The sequence below is a fragment of the Epinephelus moara genome, chromosome 3 (assembly GCF_006386435.1).
Source record: "Epinephelus moara isolate mb chromosome 3, YSFRI_EMoa_1.0, whole genome shotgun sequence".
In the NCBI taxonomy this organism is placed as follows: Eukaryota; Metazoa; Chordata; class Actinopteri; order Perciformes; family Serranidae; genus Epinephelus; species Epinephelus moara.
The window spans coordinates 41575049-41595494 of NC_065508.1; the positions used below are offsets into that span (position 1 = coordinate 41575049).

General features: G+C 40.5%; 2 protein-coding genes across 6 annotated transcripts in view; both read right to left on the reverse strand.

Annotated features, from left to right (window-relative positions):
* Positions 1-20446, reverse strand: part of acer3 (alkaline ceramidase 3) — a 123732-nt gene that overhangs the window by 60642 nt on the left and 42644 nt on the right. For 4 of the 5 annotated variants that reach the window (XR_007569359.1, XR_007569358.1, XR_007569354.1 and 1 more), the window contains one exon: positions 5766-5942. Coding sequence is in view for 1 of the 5 variants with exons in the window: in XM_050036243.1 (XP_049892200.1) it covers positions 5889-5942 (54 nt within the window). In the remaining 4 variants the exon portion in view is untranslated. Of the gene's footprint in view, positions 1-3357; positions 5943-20446 lie in introns of those variants that run through there. The other variant, XM_050036243.1, reaches the window with a different exon arrangement.
* On the reverse strand, positions 5950-19265 carry LOC126384694 (uncharacterized). Its single transcript, XM_050035909.1, has 2 exons — positions 11237-19265; positions 5950-11149 (listed from the first exon to the last, which is right to left on the reverse strand). Exon 2 carries the CDS (start codon positions 8419-8421, stop codon positions 7249-7251), a length of 1173 nt encoding a protein of 390 aa, XP_049891866.1. The 5' UTR covers positions 8422-11149; positions 11237-19265; the 3' UTR covers positions 5950-7248.

A 20446-nucleotide genomic window follows, 5' to 3' on the forward strand; every position in this document is an offset into this window, starting at 1 on the left:
TATACAAATAAAGTTTGATTGATTGATTGATTGATCACACGTGAAATTTCGAGCAAATCGGACAATGCATGAAGGATTTATACCAAGTTGATGTTCCGTGGCGAAGGATGAAAAGCTTACACCGCCGCTGCGGCAGCCTGAAACATGACAGGACACGTGTGTCACTGTGGAGATTCATCAACTTGATTGTCATGTTTCCACAAAATGTAGTTGATCAGGTCAGGAGTTTGAGGCTGGTGTTTGTCAGTGTAAAAGATGGCATTTCCTGTTTCCACAAGGGGGTGCCATGAGCAAGATTGCCTACGAGCATATGGAGGCATTGAGGGCGGGGCTCTTATCATGTACAGAAATTTTTTGAAGCGGTTTGGATGAATTATGTGGGAGAGAGAGCTGCTTGAATATGCATGGCAATGGATCAAAAATGGCAGCACCATAGCAGCCACGCCTTTTGACCTACAGACATGCAGAGCACAAGTTTTGATCAGCATGGTCTCTGGATGATCTGTAAAAAATATGAAGTCGATTGGATGAAATCCCTAGGATGTGGAAATCACGCCAAAATGACAAGTCAAAATCGAAATGGCCGACTTCCTGTTTGGAGTAGACCATTGGTGCCAGAGACATTTATGTGCGTCTGGACAACATACACATGTGCACCAATTTTCATGTTCCAACTCCAAAAAAATCCCTATGGGGAGGTGTTCTTGAAAATTTCAAGGGGGCGCTATAGAGGCATTTTGTCCCCCCCATGGGCGACGCCCCTATCAGATGCAAGAGCTCGCTATTCTTGGCCTGTGTATCAATTTTCATGAGGAGATGAGGTCGCTGAAGCCATCAAAATGCTAAACGTATTTAGTGGCGAGGGATCGATAGTCGCCATGCCGCCACAGGGACACCATTAGACGTAGCTTCACAGCGTTCATAAGGTAGCTTCACCAACTTGTTCTGCAGGCATTAGAAGTGGAATGAAGTTGATGCGGTCAAGTTTGTGGTATCAGTACATGTTAAAGTAAAAACTGATCACTTCCTGTTACCACCAGGGGGGCGCTATGAGTAAGGTAGGATATTTACATATCGGGGCGTTCGGGGCGGAGCCATAATCATGTCCAGCAAGTTTGAAGCTGCTATGATCAAGTATGTGGATGTGAGAGCCGTTCGAAATTCGATGGCGAGAAAATGAATCGTCACCAAAATTTGTCACACCCTAGCAGCCACGCCCTTTGACCTACAGACATGCAGAGCACAACTTTTGATCAGCATGGTCTCTGGATGATCTGTTGCCAATCTGAAGTTGATCAGGCAAAAGCCCTAGGACAAGTTCGTTCAAATGTAAGTTGTGGAAATCGCCATAATAAAAAAATTCAAAACAAAATGGCCGACTTCCTGTTGGGATTTTACTATGACGTTAAGAGACTTTTTTGTGCATCTCGGTATGATACATGTGTGTACCAAATTTCGTTTGCCTGCGACAAACTAACCCCAATGGGGAGGGTATTTTGAAAATTTGTAGGGGGGGCTATTTTGGCATTACACGCCGACCATGTGCAACCGCCCAAAAAAATCGAATATACTCGTCGCTCGGGCCCTAATAAACAGCGCGATTACAATAGGGTTCTCACGGACGGCTTCATCATCGCTCGGGCCCTAATAAACACCGCGATTACAATAGGCTCCTCACGGACGACTTCGTCGTCGTTTGGGCCCTAATAATTAATAACAATAATAATAATAATAATAAACAGTGCGATTACAATAGGGTCCTCACGGACGACTTCGTCGTCGCTTGGGCCCTTATAATAATAAACAGTGCGATTACAATAGGGTCCTCACGGACGACTTCGTCATCGCTCGGGCCCTAATAAACAGCGCGATTACAATAGGGTCCTCACGGACGACTTCGTTGTCACTTGGGCCCTAACAATATCATCATCGCTCGGGCCCTAATAAACAGCGCGATTACAATAGGGTCCTCACGGATGACTTTGTCGTCGCTCGGGCCCTAATAATAATAATAATAATAAAGAGCGCGATTACAGTAGGGTCCTATGCGGACAACTTCGTCGTCGCTCGGGCCCTAATAAACAGCGCGATTACAATAGGGTTCTCACGGACGACTTCGTCGTCGTTCGGGCCCTAATAAACACCGCGATTACAATAGGGTCCTCACGGATGACTTTGTTGTTGTTCGGGCCCTTATAATAAATAATAATAATAATACTAATAATAAACAGTGCGATTACAATAGGGTCCTCATGGACGACTTCGTCGTCGCTCGGGCCCTAATAATAATAATAAACAGCGCAATTACAATAGGGTCCTCACGGACGACTTCGTCATCGTTCGGGCCCTAATAATAAACAATAATAATAATAATAATAATAATAAACAGCGCGATTACAATAGGGTCCTCACGGACGACTTCGTCATCGCTCGGGCCCTAATAAACAGCGCGATTACAATAGGGTCCTACGCGGACGACTTTGTCGTTGCTCGGGCCCTAATAATAATAATAATAAACAGCGCGATTACAATAGGGTCCTCACGGACGACTTCGTCATCGCTCGGGCCCTAATAAACAGTGCGATTACAATAGGGTCCTACGCGGACGACTTCGTCGTCACTCGGGCCCTAATAAACAGCCTGATTTCAATAGGGTCCTCCGCGGACGACTTCGTCGTCGCTCGGGCCCTAATAATTCCTTAAGTTTAATAATAATAATGATAAAAAATCCTTACATTTCAATAGGGTCCTCGCACCACTAGGTGCTCGGGCCCTAATAATAATAATTCCTTCAGTTTCAATAGAGCCTTCGCCCGGCCTTTGGTCAGTGCTCGGGCCCTAATAATAATAATAATAATAAATCCTTGCATTTTAATAGGGTCCTTGCACCACTAGGTGCTCGGGCCCTAATAATAATAATAATAATAATAATTCCTTCAGTTTCAATAGGGCCTTCGCCCAGTCTATATCTAATTTCAACTTTCATGACATTTATACAGGTTTGAACTTTTATTTACATTTTATTGAGGCTTAAAGGTATGCATAATTAAGGGCAGGCCACTCTGAGTGACAGGCTGTCTGCTGATGGTGTTCTCACCACCCCTCACTCCTCCATAGAGCTAGCCTCTCGCCCAAATATGGTTACAAAATCCAAGATGGTGACAGCTGAAAAGCCAAACTCCAGGCTTCAAAACAGGAATCCACAAATAAATCGGTAACATCACATCAGCTACGTCCATTATTTTTAAGTCTATGTTACTGACACTGCAGCCTTTTTGATATATTTAAATTGCATACATGTGTGCTATGGCACTTTCCAAGTGAGAGGCTAAGAAAAAGTCCTTAGGTAATCAAACTGTCTGACACATTTGCTTTTATTTGACTATGCAGGGCATCAGTAAAGACTGGCACATGAAGTTCAACAAAAATCACAGCGTTTGATAGACTTGATGATAGAGGCCAGAAGAGCAGAGTTTGCTCCTCTGGCCTCAACACGTACATTTTTTTCACTTACAGCTACAGTTAACATCATTAGAACAACCTGTAACTAAAACGTTGGACACATGAAATGAATAAGAGGCCAAAGAATCAGGTAGCGACTTTGCATTTAAAGCCGATAGTGTTTGTCCTGATGGCAAAACTGCTTGGAACCAGAGGACGGGCACACAAGGGACAGTTAAATGGTTTGTTTATCATGCACATCAAGGCAACTTGGATCACTTGGACTACTACAATAAGGCACCCTCTTTGACAACTGCTCACCTTTACTGATGAGCAGCCATTTCAAGACAGTAATGTACATTAAAGATTCCACACAGACATTTGGACAATAGTTATCTTTCATACATTGTGCTTATGAATGTTTGTAACACTGGGTTCACATTGTTATACCCAAACATATAAGGGTTAGTTACATAGCATGTAAGCATAATAGAATATGAATGAATCATGTTGTCTGGAGATATCCCAGCACACAGCAGTTTAGGAGGCCACACAAATACAAATATCTCCATACAACAAAGATGTTGTGCATCTTCCAACTTCAAGCTCCAGGTTCTATTGTTTCAATTACATATCCATGATTTCACAGCAGCAAAATAAACATGTTAAATGCAAAGCCCTTCATTTCACACCACAGATGCAGTACATGAAAACTGAGTCAAAGATTCAAAGAGTTCTACAGTGGGTTTACAGTAGTTCCTCCATGTACAATGGAATGTTTGACAATGTCTGAAATAAGCTGGAAAAGTATGCCACCTAGTGGTTGGATCATAAACTGTTTTACAAAGATATTCCCCATCAGTGTGCATGTGTGCCGCTGGACTCTTCACCTGGATGCAATGATGTGAATAAATAGACCAGAAAAGGACTAATAAATAAGAGTGTAATACATTAAATGTAGTAGTATTGTTGGATATGTTTAAGTCTTCACTACCTGTAGATAAAACAATGTCAACACGTCTTTAATGAAGTACTTTTCTGACAAGAAGGGAAGGACCTTCACTTCCATTTCTTTTTTCTCACAGAACAGCAAGTCTTGAAGAGATTTGATGTAATGAAGGCAGGAGGCAGAAAGTCTTATCAGAAATGGCTGTGTCTGGTAGCCCATTTCCTGCAGCTCATGAAGATGCAATCATTCAGACATGTCCCATTTATTTGCTTGGTCCTTTGATTGAATATTAACAATTAGAAATAGGAAATCTTCCTCTTAAACAGGTTGTCTTTCTAGCTGGCTTCATTCAGCTGATGCATTTCTACTGACGTTTCTGCACATTTACAGTATTTGATCAGACCATGCAGATGTTAGTCACACCCCAACAAACAGGTTTCTTAACACAACACACACCGAGGGAGGCTCATTGTGAGTCTTATACAACCCAGTACTCAACCCCTGTGGGCTTGAGGGGTGGCTGTAATATTTTAGTCCTTCACAGAGCACAAATTTGTGTGCAGTATCACTTTAAAGAATGTGAAAGTGTTTCTCTGTCCACAGAAGCTCGAGCTGTAGAAAGTGGTTCAACTTACTTTATATGCCTGAAAAAAGATGTGGAACCCTGTCCTAAACAAAATTAAAATTCCGTATGATGATGTATAACAAAACCATGAGAATTGCATCTCTTTCTTGAAGACAACAAGGAAAGGCTTTAACATGTCTCTCACATTACATGACTGTTTTAAATCCCAGAACAACTTTGGCAAAGGAAAAAACAAAGGAATTTTCATTCCAGTCTTGGCATGTTTTGATAGGAAAATTTCAAGTAAAAATGAAGCCTGTGGCCAAGGAAATGAAGGAGGATCTCCTGGTCAAGACAGCTGAGCCACAATATCACAGTATCACTTTCCCTTTCAAGTTGGCAGTTTCTGTCCCAAAAACAAGACAATACTCCTTGAAATGGGATATGACAACACTATGTCATAAGTAGAGCTCCCTCGGCAACTTGTAAAACTACACATAAATAAGAATCTTAGTTGTATTTTAGTTCAGGAAGAGATTTGAATACCTACAGAAGAAGAATCATAACAAAAAAAATATTCTGATGTAAATTTTGAATTACACTGTTTTCCCTTTTCCCAAACCCTAATTAAGATAACACCAAAACTCCCCTCAACATTTACCACTGCAGCAGATCACACGAAATGTTTGCATTGAAAATGAATAAGCAAATGAATTTATTACACCTGAATAAGATCACAACCCAATTCTAACAAATAATGATTTATGGAAAAAAAATCCCAGCAGAAGCAAAGGGTCCCTGGGGTGGTACCTTGGGGTCTACCTGTCCCCTAGCTGTGTGGAGTTCTCAGCAGCTGGTACTGGCAGGTCCCTGTGCCGAAGGTGTCTGGATATGGCAGTCATCATTCTTCAGTTGATCCCCTTCCATTTCATTTCAACTTGTCTTCTGAGGTTCAATGTGCAACGTGGGCCAAACTCCACAAAGAAACTAGTTGGCATGAGACAGGACAAATAATTAAATGAATAGATGAACCCAATAATAAATTAATGCAATTAAATAAAAGCTGCTATATGGGTCGTCGGTGGCTTAGTGGATAGAGCAGGCGCCCCATGAACAAGGCTGTTGCCGAAGCGGCGCAGGTTTGACTCCAGCCTTTGGCCTTTTGCTACATGTCATTCCTTCTCTCTACCCCCTTCACACGTAGCTGTCCTATCAATTAAAGGCAAAAACTACCAAAAAATGTCTTTAAAAAAAATAATAATAAAATAAAAGCTGCAATATATACAAAGGCTAAGGGCTAGCGCAGTGATATTGATGAAATGATGTAGTGAGTCCCCAGGACCCACAGCTCGTCATTTTAGTGGGTCCAAGAAAAACTGATTTGGCCCCAAATAAAATTTGTGGTTTTTGACAATTTGGTTTTGGTCTAATGGCATATTGTTATAATTATGGTTATATTTATGTATGTTGGAAATGTATCTGGAAAAAAATCCCAAGTCTGAAAACTATATTTAGAAAAAAACACACAGAGTGTATATGTTGTTGGTTTTTTTTGGGTTTTTTTTAAGGATTTTTTTTGGGTTTTTTTGCATTTTTGCCTTTAATGCACAGGACAGGTAAGTATGAAAGGGGGAGAGAGAGGGGATGACATGCAGCAAAGGAGAAACATACACACAAACATACAAAATCATTTCAGCACAATTAAACATACACAAAACAAAAAAATTGCACTTGCACAATTGCACTAAAATATATTCTCCCATCTATTACTCTCCCTTTCATTTTATAATGTGTAAAATAGGAACATTTGAACAACGGATGTCACACTTCCTCATTTTTCCATCAAGATCTTCTGACAGCAATTTTCAGTTGTCCCAATAGTTAATAGTCTAGCCATGTAATAAAGGTACTTAAAGCAGTTCAGGTCTCCGTGATCTTATATATCTGATCCATTTTGACCACCATCTCTTAAATTTCTCCGATTGTAGTTTTAAAGCGAACGTCAGTCTCTCCATGATGTAGATTTCATGAACAGTTCTTTGCCAGTCTTCCAGTGTCGGTGCGTTGGGTTGTAGCCACTTCCTTGTTACAGCTTTCTTCACTCCAATCAATAATATCTTCATTAGATATTTGTCTGCTATTGATTGAGTATGCAATGCCATGGTACCAAAATACATTGAGCTGACATCAAATTGTATAGTAATTTGAAATATGTATTCCAGACAATTTTTTTTTAATATATATACTTTATTAATCCCCGAGGGGAAATTAATTTTTTTACTCTGTTTGTCAATTACACACAGGTCCGAACACACACGCACAAACTGGACCTATACTCTGCACTAAGTGGAGAGATGTCATAGTGGGCTGCCCATGACAGGCGCTCCGAGCGGTTGGGGAGTTCGGTGCCTTGCTCAGGGGCACCTCGGCAGTGCCCAGGAGGTGAACTGGCACCTCTCCAGCTACCAGTCCACGCTCCATATTTTGGTCCGGACAGGCAACCCTCCGGTCCCCAACCCAAGTCCATATGGACTGAGCTACTGCCGCCCCAATCATGAATGTCATGCCAGTAAGACAAAAGTTTCGGACAATCCCAAAATAAATGATAATGGTTGGCTGTATCCGAACCACACATCCTCCAACAATTTGTTCCACTACCTTGATGTCTCTTCTGAGCAGGTGTTATAAAGAATCTCATAATGTTTTTCCATCCAAACTCCCGCCAGCTGTGTGAAGTTGTGGTTTTCCATTGTAATTTACAAATGTTTTCCCATTCATCCTCAGGTATGACCAGATCTCCCTCCCTTTCCCATCTACATTTAATATGCAGGGTGTTCGATTTTGAGGAGTATTGGAAACTTTTGTGTAATCTAGACATTAGTCTCTTTACACTCCCAGATTTGTAAGATGAAACAAAGACCTTCAGGATATCACTTCTCAAGTCCTCTGTCAAAATTGTATTTAATCGATGCCTTACTTGAAGGTATCTGAAAAAATCTTGCTTCTCTAAACCATATTCCCTTTTGAGATCGTCAAAACTTTTCACAGACCCATTGTGTATGAAGCAGCAGTAAGCTGTAAGGCCCTTTTCCATCCATATTTTAAATATACTGTCTGTCCTATTTGGAATAAAATCTATGTCATATGTACACCAACGTAATACATTTTCTGCACCCTTTAAATTGTATTTCCTAACTACTTTGTGCCAGGTTTTTAGTGTTGTTTTTATCCTGGGGTTATTTTTATTTGTAAGACTGTCTACAAGTTTTTTGTCTGCCATTGCTGCCTGTATAGGTGGACCCACAGATCCTCCCTCTTCTATTTCCTTACACCTGGCCCTGAACTGCGGGTCACAGAGATACACCAAGGATCTTATTTGAGCCGCATAGTAGTAATCTTTTAAATATGGCAGTGCCATCCCCCCTTTGTCTTTTGATAATTGCATTACTATATATATAGTATACATATATATATATATATATATATATATATATTTATTCTTGTTTTTTTACCCATCCAGAAATATTGAGAAACTAATTTCTGCCATTCAATGAACTGTCGATCACTTATTTCAATTGGCAGTGATAGGAAGAGATACAACAGGCGTGGCAAAATCACCATTTTGACAGATTCAATCCTTGAGGTTAGACTGAGAAAAGGTAAGTGATTCCATTTGGAGATGTCAGACTTAATTTTAAGGTTGAGAGGAATATAGTTGGCTTCAAATAATTTTGTAATGTCTTGGGTAAGATTAATTCCCAGATACTTCATTGATTTCTTGTTACAACTCAAGCTGTATTTAGTAACCAAATCATCTGGTGGGTTAAAATTAAAAGTCCTAGCCTGGGTTTTCTGGATATTTATCTTATAGTCTGATAATTGACCAAACATATCCATCGACGACATTAAAGTTGGTAGTCACTACTAGAAGACCAGGAATTTTAAGAGAGAGTGGACATCCTTTTTGGAAATAAATGACTCTCTAGACACCTCTGCAACTTTACTCTGGCAAACTGGAAAAGCTGTTTTAAGGGGCAAAATAATTTCATACTCATCTTACAAAAAACGAAAAGATACAGCATTGCAAATCGAAATAGAAAAGGAAATTAAAGAACTTGAAAACATCCATGCAACTAATCCTACTGAAAACATCTACTATGAACTACAGAAGTACAAAATGGAACTGCATAAACTTAAATTTCTAATTGAAAGACTAAGGGCTCTAGTTTCGCAGACCAGGCGAGGCGGGGGCGCAGCGCACCTGCGCTTCGCCAACTGGGTGTGACCAGGTGGATTTTGCAAGTTTGGCACGCCGTGCACCTGGCGCAGCTACTCCTCTTTCCCACCTCCGTCCCTCCTACCTGCGCAAGTCGGAAAGAGGGAGGAGAGAAGGCGTGGAGTGGGTTTTACACACATCACACCAATCAAATGAGCCCCTCTCCTCGCCCTTAAATGCTCCGCGCGAAGGCGTAATGAGAGTTTACTCAATTCGCCATGGCAGAGGAGAGCAGCAGCGTCAGGCGGCCAAACTTCTCCCAGGAGGAAACTGATGTTTTGGTCCAGGAGGTCCAAGCTCGCAGTGTCCGAATATACGGAACTGCAGACCTCCTTGGGCTGATGATGCAAAGGTAGCCTGGGAGGAGGTCACCACAATCGTAAATCAATGTTGGGTTTCTCCCGTGCGCGCGTGCGCTCTCTCTTTCTCTTTCGCAGTCTCACTCTGTTTCTTTTCTTTTGACTTTTCTAAGATGACAGATGCTGAATATATACTGTTGCTGTGGCTGTTTGTGGTTGGCTGAGAGGGATGTGAACTCAGTAGTTTGCAGCTGTGTTAATCAAATCAGGTTGGGTTTCCATTACATGTGCCAAACGGTGCCAATCCCCTTTGATCTGACATCAGATGTGACGGGACAGTCGATATAGAGATACATTTATGTGCTGATTGCAGATAGTTGCATTGAATAGTGTTTTTTGGGTATTTATTCCATTGTTAATGTGCCTGATATTCTGGAAACCTGCCTGTGAGGTTTTGGTGACGTGTGCACACTGTCAGCCGGTCAGCCAAACTTCGGCTTACACCGCCTGCGCTCCGCCTGCGCTGACAGTAGACCTGGTTTCAGCTGGCGAGCTTTTAGCGCACCTTCGGCGAAGCCTTTTGGCACAAAACTGTCACTGCGCCAAGCTGGATCTGTCGACACCTCCCCCTGCTGCGCCGCCAGACCCATCTCAGCGCACCTCGGTCTGCCAAACTACCAAACTGAGCGCGCCTTGGGTTGCACTGCTCGAAACTAGCTCTGAGCGGGGTTCGCCACCCTGCACCACTCTGCGCTGCGCCGGGAAACTAGAGCCCTAAGACTTAACACATCTCAACACAGTAATAGATAAACGGCGTATCTGGCAAATCTGGTTAAACAAAATAAGGATAGAAAAATTATAACAGTAATTAAGGACTCAGCAGGGAAGCCACACCATGACCCAAAAGACATCAACAATATATTTAAGAATTATTATCAAGATTTATTCACACTCTCTCACAACCCAAGTACTCATGATATACATAAATTCTTGAGTAATATCAATCTACCCCAATTAACACCAGAACAAACTAAGTCACTCGAACAGCCATTAACCTCAGATGAATTTCACAACACATTCAGTAAAATGCAAAACAGTAAGGCCCCCGGTCCCGATGGCTTCCCTGCTGAGTTCTACAAACATTTCTGGTCCACCATTTCACCTCTTTTTTTCAGAATGATTGATGAATTCCGCAAAAATAAAAGAATACCTCCTACCATGAATACAGCCTTAATCACCTTACTTTTAAAACCTGATAAAGACCCCACTCATCTAGCTAGTTATCGTCCTCTCTCTCTAATCAACACAGACATAAAAATCATAAGCAAGGCACCAAAGATGGGGACTCAAGTTTGCGACTCGGGCTCGAGTCGCACTTAAGTCTCACACACAGAGAACTTGTGCTCAAAAGACTTCAGACTCGACTCGGACTCGTGTTTTGGGACTCGTGAACAATCATTATATTTTCTATTTTTGGCGTATTAACATTGAGGAAACTTTGAAACGTCTGACGAGTTTCCTTCCTTTTTGTCATGGTAACCATAGTAACCATATTACGCGGGTGCGCGCCTCACGCACGAGTACCTCAGATGACGGTAACACTATGGCGACCGGCACACCTGTAGCTGCTGCCGTACCCTTTGTAATTACGTTTGGTTATAAGAACTTCAAACNAGATGACGGTAACACTATGGCGACCGGCACACCTGTAGCTGCTGCCGTACCCTTTGTAATTACGTTTGGTTATAAGAACTTCAAACAAGACGGCACCAACAAAAGAAGCGCAGACTGCAAAGTCTGCAGTATCAAAATTAAGGATGCTGGATCAACGACATCAAATTTTATCAGGCACCTGTAAACTCACCTGGAGAGGTCAGTCACATTAGCGCATATGGACGGTTAGCAAACATGTTTAGCTCAGCATCAGCTATGTAACGTTAACCTAGCTTGCTACTAGCTTTGGAACTAAATATTTGAAAAGATGAGTGAATGTTAGTTTGCTTGTCACACTTGTTTGCATTGAGTGGTGTTGACGTGACGTAAAAAAAGGTCGGTAATGTTAATCATCTACGTTCCGCTGCCACCATCTACTAGCTAACGTTAAACGTAGAAAAATACATAGTTATACTGTCGGCTTACAGGCAGGTTACAGGTTTATTGTTGACCACGTAACGTTAATGTTACAGGTTTATCAGGTTACCATTACACTGGGTTTGAGAGAGAGGATAGAGGAATGTGTTAATTTATAGTAGACTTTCCATGTTGTTCATCTACAGGTTTTCTGAATTCAACAAAGTGAAAAAACTGGCCAGTGGAGAGGGACAGAGCAGCCTTGATGCGTTCTTGACTCAGGCAAAAGGTGTGCAGATATACAGCCAGGGCCATCCCAGACAGAAGGCCATTACTGAATCCATAATACAGGATCTCATCATTTCATGCAATCTGCCTCTGTCTTTGATTGACAAGCCTAGCTTCAAGAATTTCATGTCAGTGGTAGAGAAGAGATACTGCCCAGTAAGTCGAAGCACCGTAACCAGACGAGCTAGCAGCAGACAAAGAGTCCAAGATCAAATCCAAACTAGAAAAGACAGACAATGTGTCTGTGACTGTTGATATCTGGACTGACCGAAGCATGCGTGGCTTTTTAGGGGTAAAAGCCCACTTCATGGAAATAGAGAAAAACAGCCCAAGCCTGCAGACAGTTCTCTTAAGTTGTGAACGATTCACAGGGTCACACACTGGAGAAAGAATAAGTGAGAAATTTGAGGAGATATGTGACAACTTCAATATAAAACACAAATTAGATGACATTATTTGTGACAATGCAGCAAATATGAGGAAAGCCTTCACAGTTTGTTTCCCCTCTGCAACAACTGAGAGTGAAGATGGTGAAGACGACCTGGAAAACAGCAACTTATGGGAGGATATAAGTGAGAATTTCCAGGACGATGTGGAATCTATCCAGAGCAGCTGCTGTCAACAGCGACTACAGTGCTTTGCGCATTCATTACAGCTTATTGTGCGAGATGGACTGAAGGACACAAAGACTCTGAACAGTGCAATGGCAAAAGTGACAAAATTCTGCAGAGTATGGAGCCAATCGAAGCATCCCCTTTGCTGTATCAACACGATGGAATACAACTCTCCGCCTTGTGGAGGCAATCACTGACCTGGATCCTCAAAGCCTAAATACTCTTCTGGAAGCCCAAGGACATAAAGGCCTGTGCTTCTAAGCAAGAGAATGGAGTCAGCTGAAAGAGCTTGTGGAAATTTTGGCCCCATTTCTCATGCAACAGACCTCACACAAGGGGAGAAAGTGGTGACTCTAAGTGCGGCTCTGCCTTGCGTTCTCTCACTCAACAGCCACCTCAACAGTATGCTGAATACAACTCGGCATCTGGCCGGTTTTGTGAAAGCTCTCCAGAAGTCACTGCAACGCCGTTTCCGGGGGATCTTTGCAAATGTCAGAATGGATGACTCAGTTCAACCCGCAGGAGATCTTCCAATTGGAGATATGGTCTACATGATGTCTGCACTACTAGACCCATCATTCTGCTTCTTTTGGCTAGAGCAAGATGTCCTTGCACCAGATGAAGTCAAGAGTGAGGTGAAGGAGATGATAATAGGTAGGTGAATGCACACCATTTCCAAACACATTATCATCACATTATGCATCATTCATGGCTTGAAGTTTTCAGGCACCAAATTAATACTTAATTCAATACATTGTATACATTTCCTTCTCCTCCCAACTTTTCAGGCACTCAAAATATTTTCTCGCTTTCAATAACATCAGTAAAATCTCATTTAGACTTAACCATCACCACTGTCAACGTCATAATATTGTAACTAACCATGATTTTTGTGTAACTTTTTCAGACCTTGTCTTGGCTGAGGCTCGGAAAGTCACCATACTTGCTGAGAGCAGTAGTGGAGAGGATGATAAGAATGAGCCACCTGCTAAAACTCCACGCAACAAGAAGGATGACCATGTATCATCTGTCAAGGCTGAGCTCATTCGCTACATCCAGGTGTGCTCTGATGAAGAAGAAGCAGACTGCCTAGGTTTCTGGAAAAGGCATTTAAGGTCTTCCCAAGGCTCTATCTTGTGGCTATGAGAGTGCTCGCTGTTCCTGCCACCAGTGTACCAGTGGAAAGGGTATTCAGTCACGGAGGCATTATAATGCGCCCTCACCAAGCCAGGCTTAGTGCAAGGACACTGTCCAGCTTGATCTTTTTGAAATGTAACCATTCTGTTGCATAACCTTTTTCTAGGTCTTACAGTAGGCCACTGGAGGACAACTACAAGCTTGTTAATGTTTTGTGGCCCATACCCAGTGTATTGAGAGAAGAATAAGGTAAACCATTCTGATCTTATTGCAGGTTTGTTATTGTTACATATTTTGTTCTTGGCAAAACAACACAGGTGATTGTTTCCACAAAAAGGTTACTGTTTTGTTAGTAAAGGAGTCAAGATAGCCAATAACTCCAGTGATATTCCATATTTTGTTCCTTGAGTTTTACTTTTATGCAAGGAATCATTTTTGTCATACAAAGAAAGGTGCCAATTTTCACAAATGGTAGATATCTCTTTTGGAACAGGTCATGTTTTAATATCACCAGTTTATAGACTTACAGTATATTTCAGATGATATTGCAGCAATAGTTTTGCTTTTTTTGTTAACAAATTTTTAGTTGGAAATGGCACAGAAATAACATACAAATGTTTAAAGTACTTTTAAGTGTTTTGCTTACAAGTTGTTTGCACAGTGTGATGTTTTGCACTAATTGGAAGGATGTTAATTACAACGTCTTTGACTGGGTGAGGTGTAACATTTTCTATGTTTGTTCTTATTATGGTCCCACTGAGCCTGCACAATAGTGGGCAAGATATACTGTAACTGTATGTTCATGTTGAAAGAATACAGTTTCCTTTAAAGGAAAGCTTTCATTGTGTTTTTTCTTCATATTGCATTGCAATAGCCTGTTTAAAGTGATCATATAACAAACAACTAATCAGTACTGATACTGTATGCTAATAGATAAAGGAGTGATAATAATACAGTAAATGCTTTGAATGTCTTAGATATAGCTGTGCAGTATTCATAGCAGACTGGATAGCAGCAGACGATAGAAGGCTCATTACAACCAGAAGAGACATGAGACTTTTATTTTTTAGAGAATTGAGACTTGACTTGGACTCGTGACCAAAGACTTGAGACTTGACCAAGTCTCACCCCACATAGACTTGAGACTTGACTTGGACTCGTGACCAAAGACTTGAGACTTGACTTGGACTTGCAAAAAAAGACTTGTGAACATATCTGCAAGGCACTAACAAACAGAACTGGAAAAAGTAATTCCCTCCATTATACACCCTGATCAAACTGGTTTTATCAAAGGAAGGCAGTCATCCCATAACACTCAAAAATTGTTCAACTTAATGCAGCTTTCAAACAATAGGAAATCTGAAACCATAATCATCTCATTAGATGCACAAAAGGCATTTGACAGAGTAAATTAGTGTTTCTTATTTGCAACATTACAGAAATTTGGGTTTGGAGAGTCATTTATCGACTGGATTAAGGCACTATACACCTCACCAACAGCAACCATCATAACTAATGGTCTAAACTCACAACAATTTAAACTTCATAACGGCACCAGACAGGGATGTCCACTCTCTCCATCACTCTTTGCAATTTTTTTAGAACCACTTGCAGCCAGCATACGACAAGATAATAACATCAAAGGTATTAGATCATTATCCACAGAACACAAAACAATCCTCTATGCTGATGATGTTTTGATCCTCCTCCAAGATCCCTTTTCATCATTACAAAAATGTATCTCAGTTATTAAATCATTCTCATCTCTCTCCAACTACTCTATCAACTTGTCAAAATCCACTGTTCTACCTCTCTGCATGGACCAGAGGGATGTGGCAACCATAACCTCACAGTTTCATCTCCCCATAGGAAATATTAAATATTTAGGAATTCACATATCCCCCAAGCTGTCAGAGCTGTTCAATCTAAACTACACACCATTACTCAAATCAATACAAAATGACCTCAATTGTTGGACAAAACTACCCATTTTACTTTTAGAAAGAATTTCAACAATAAAAATGTCAGTCCTCCCAAAAATTTATTATTTATTTTGCTATGATCCCTACCCTTCCAAATCTACCCTGGCTCAATTCTCTTAATACAGCAATATCACAGTTTTACTGGAAAAATAAAACACCTCGTATAAAGCTTAAAACATTACAGAAACCCAAAACTCAGGGAGGATTAGAAGCACCAAACTTTGAATTTTATCATCTGTCAAGTCAGTTAAAATACTTAAAACAATGGCTCACCCCTTCAGATTTTGATTCACACTGGTAAGAAACTGAGCAGGCACTATGTAACACTATAAATCTTTCAGATCTCCCATTAATCAGTCAAACAATTAAATATCACACCTGTTTTTAAAGTATTTCCATAGCCTCAGCTCTGACAGCTTGGTGGAAAATCTTTTGCATTAAAAGCTCTACAGTTGCACCATCCATTCATTCACCATTATGGAAAAACCCAGATTTTACAATAAATAGGAAACCATTAAACTTCACATAATGGAAAGATAAAGGTATCACACATCTCCACCATATAATTCAGGAATCTAAAATTATCAATTTTCAACAATTAATCCAGACATTCAGCATCAGTAATAGTCAATATCTCCAGTATTTACAGCTTAAGCCGACCATTCTCCCAAAACAATACAATCAGTACTCAGGATCAAACCACTATCATAGACAATTTTGTAAAGATTTTTGGCTCTAACAAATTACTCACAAAGATATATACATTTCTAATCAATACCGACACTTCTATTTCTCTCCCAGTTTCAAAGTGGGAACAGGATCTCTCCATCTCTCCCAACTCAGACTTCTGCCACCAAATCTGCAAAAATAACTTCACTCATTGTAAAATCCCAAATCTACAGCTCATTCAATTCAAGATTAACCACAGGACACATTATACAGGAGAAAGGTTCCATAAAATGTGATTCAGTACATCAGACCAATGCACTCATTGCACACAAAACACCACCACCAACTATATACACGCTTTCTGGTATTGCACATCAGTTAGCCAATCTTGGGTTCAAGTCACAACGGGCTGCCGCATCCCTCTATCCCCCCAACTCTGGATCTTAGGAGACATGTCAACTCTACAACTAAATAATCATATCAAAACTACACTGTTCACTGGGGTGCCGGTGGCTTAGTGGTAGAGCAGGCGCACCCTGTACAAGGCTGTTGCCGCAGCGGCCCAGGTTCGACTCCAGCCTGTGGCCCTTTGCTGCATGTCGCTCCCTCTCTCTCTCCCCCCTTCACGCTTGTCTGTCCTATACATTAAAGGCTAAAAAGCCCCCAAAAATATCTTTAAAAAAAAAACAAAAAAAAACGACACTGTTCACAGCCCTAGCTGTCGCCAAGAAAACATTCCTCCTAAACTGGAAAACAAGAAATCAACTGAACATAACCCACTGGAAGAACTTATTAATAGATCAAATTTTAATTGAAAAAATGTCTGCATCAGTTAATCACAACATACCACATTTCAACAAAATTTGGTCCTCATTTATCAACAAATTGACCTCTATAGATACCTGACTCCCTTTTCACAGCACTACACAATCCATAGCATCTTTGGTACATGAACCTACACTGATTCCATTATTTCTAACATAAATAGATAATACATAATACAAAACATAACTACTCTATATATGCTCACACACGCACACACACACACACACACACACATACTCACATCACTCTCTTCACATGCATACAGCCTAACACTTCACTAATAAGTTTTTCATTTTTTCTCTCTCATTCTGTCATGAATATAATTTTGTCCTATTCCCTTCCTCCCTCTTTTATATTTGATGTTTTATATTACTGTTGTTTTGTTTGCTTTGTGTTTGTTTTGTCTGTTTGTTAACTTGCCTGTATATCTGATTTGTCTGTTTGTTTATTAATAAATTAAAAAAAAAAAAGTTGGTAGAGATGTGGATGGTTGTGATAAAAAAAATTAACACTATAAACAAGAAAAAGCCAGCAAAATTAGAAAGAAGAAGAAAAGCTTTTCTTTTCACACACTGAGGAAGACACTTGTCAATACTGGTCTGTGTATTTAACGGTCTGTACCAGTGAGGTATTAAAAGTTGCCAACGAAGGACACCGAGTGTTGCTGGCTTTTTCTTGTTTATACTGTTGTTCTGTTGCAGAGCTCCTCCAGACTTTTTTCTTAATTTTTGAGAGTGCGTGTTGTCTTTCTTCATTGAAAAAAAATTAACAAGTCATCCGCGAAGAGAGATATTTTGTGTTCCTGTCCCGCTTTATTTATACCCTTGATCTGCTTGTTTTGCCTGATATATTAACTAAGAGGTTCTATAAAGAGGGCAAAGAGAAGTGGAGAACAGGGGCAACCTTGTCTACAAGAACGCTCCAAAAAAAAAAAAAAATTGAGAGGCTGCCATTTACTTTAATTCTTGCTGTTGGATTATTATACAGCTTTGAAAGCCTCGATAAGAGTATGATGAAAACCAAATTTATCTAACACCTTATACAAAAAAGTCCATCTTACTGAGTCAAACGCCTTCTCTGCATCCAATCCCATTAACATAGCTTGTGTCCTGTTCTGCTGGATATGCCACATAATATGTAGCATCCTCCTCAAGCTGTCTTGGGTCTGTCTCTCATGGATAAATCCAGTCTGGTCCAAATGGATAAGAGATGGCAAGAGTTTTTCCAATTCTCCTAGCCAACATTGACATAAAAATGTTATAATCTAAATTTAACACTGAGATGGGTCGAAATTGTTTACAATCTAATGTATCTTTGCCTTCCTTTGGTATTACTGAGATTATAGCTTGCTTCCATGAGAGGGGAATCTTTCCCTTTTTGAGTGCTCCATTACATATCTGGCATAATTTTGGAATTAACTGTTCCTTGAAAGACTTATACCATTCGGATGTGAGCCTGGACTCTTAGGTGGTTTGAGTCTTGATATTGCTGCCTTGACTTCTATTTCAGTAATATCCGCAGTCAGGACTTTATTTTGTTCTTGTGTGATTGTAGGAAGATTCAGAGATTCAAGAAAACTCTTTATCTCTTCTTCGTTATCTAGAAACGCACTCGTCATTTTCAGTTTTTTGTTAACAGAAATTAGGCTGATGTTTTTATCAAAATAGGCTAAATATCATGAAAAAGTCAGAATGGTACGGTCTTGTTTCATAACCACATTTTGCGATGATTCGATGGCGAGACTGGCAGTCTAATCAGACTTCTCTGAATCGAATCACCGACTCATCGACTATTCAGGGTCTCCCCTAGTTTTAACAATGTTCGGCTGAAAAACTGTGCATGCAGGCTGTCTGAAGATGCAGTGACTTAAACCAACGGTGAGAATTTGTTAAGCTATGAGAAGAAGAAAAATGTCCGCTAGCCGCTAGGCTAATTTATGCAATGTAAACATGCTTAAGCTAATGATAGGTGATTAGCAAAAAACAATTGTTTTGTCCATGAACCCTGACAGTTATTACTGAGCTGAATGTTATACTTTTGTTGAATGATCTTGTTGTTAATCTGTGATTTATGACTGGAGTTTTCCTTCAGGGCTTTAAGCCGCATATTCCTGACGTTTTATGAAAAAGATGATGGTTTGGGTTAAAATTAAAATATTTCTTCCAGAATGGTCTCTCTGACAGAAAGCCCTGATGGTTGACTTATTCCATTTGCCTTTTTATTTGTGTCTGTGGAGTCAGTTTAAAGTGAACTTTACTGTTCTTATTTTTTATGTTTATGTGTTTTATGGCCAAAAGTAATAAAGAAATGGGTGACAGCGTCTTCTGTAACAGACTGTGTTAAATGGGCATCTAATATCACCTAATATCGATCGCAGACCCCTGAATCGTATTGAAATCATATTGTGGCATATTTTGTAATATTGAAAAATATTGTACCATTGTCCAAAAAATCGATCTAATATCGTATCGTGATGAAACTGTTGATTTACCCCCCTACTGGGGACCTTCTCACCATAGCGCAGACACCGCTGCAGCACAGCTTCAGAGACCGGTGAGAGAGATTCACTTTCACTGATTTCTGCGACATTAGAAATAATTTTAAAGTAAGAAAAGTCACATGATGCCACCATTTCTATTATTTCAACACAAATTTGTTGTTCACAATGTAGCATTATGAAGAAAAATAATGGGGTGCATCCCTCAGACATATCAATAGTGAGATTACTGCATCATTTTAGATTGTAATGTGTTAGGGACACAAGACAAGTACTTCACACACATCACTGCTAGACAGTCATGGGGGAAAGTCACACATGTGCAAGTCACAAGCAAGTCTCAAGTCTTTACATTCAAGTCTCAAGCAAGTACCAAGTTAGTTGTGGTGAGAATCAAGCATGTCAAGTCCCTGCTATAAGTCAAGCAAGTCAAGTCGAGTCATTGCTCAGGTCAAGCAAGTCACAAGGCTCAGGTCAAGCAAGTCACAAGTCAAGTCATATGTCACATACAGCAAACATCTCCTCACGATCCGGTAGCTACATGTCCTCTGACTATGCTGTGAAAAAGTCCGGTCTCTGTAGGCAGCCCAGGCTCCGCAAGTGGCAACAAAAACATTTGGGTCCAGGCTGCACCAACCAGCCAGCGCGACACCGGCGAAAGCAAGCACACACACATGAACGCGGAGCCCATGTCTCACGGCCTTGCGCAAGCGCGCACACGTGAACGCGGTGCCCAGAGAGGCAGTTAGAAGTTCAAACAAACAGAGTTCAAATAGGGCTCTACGCTAACCTTCTGCTCCTAGTGAAAAAATTTAGGAGCACAGAAAGAAATTT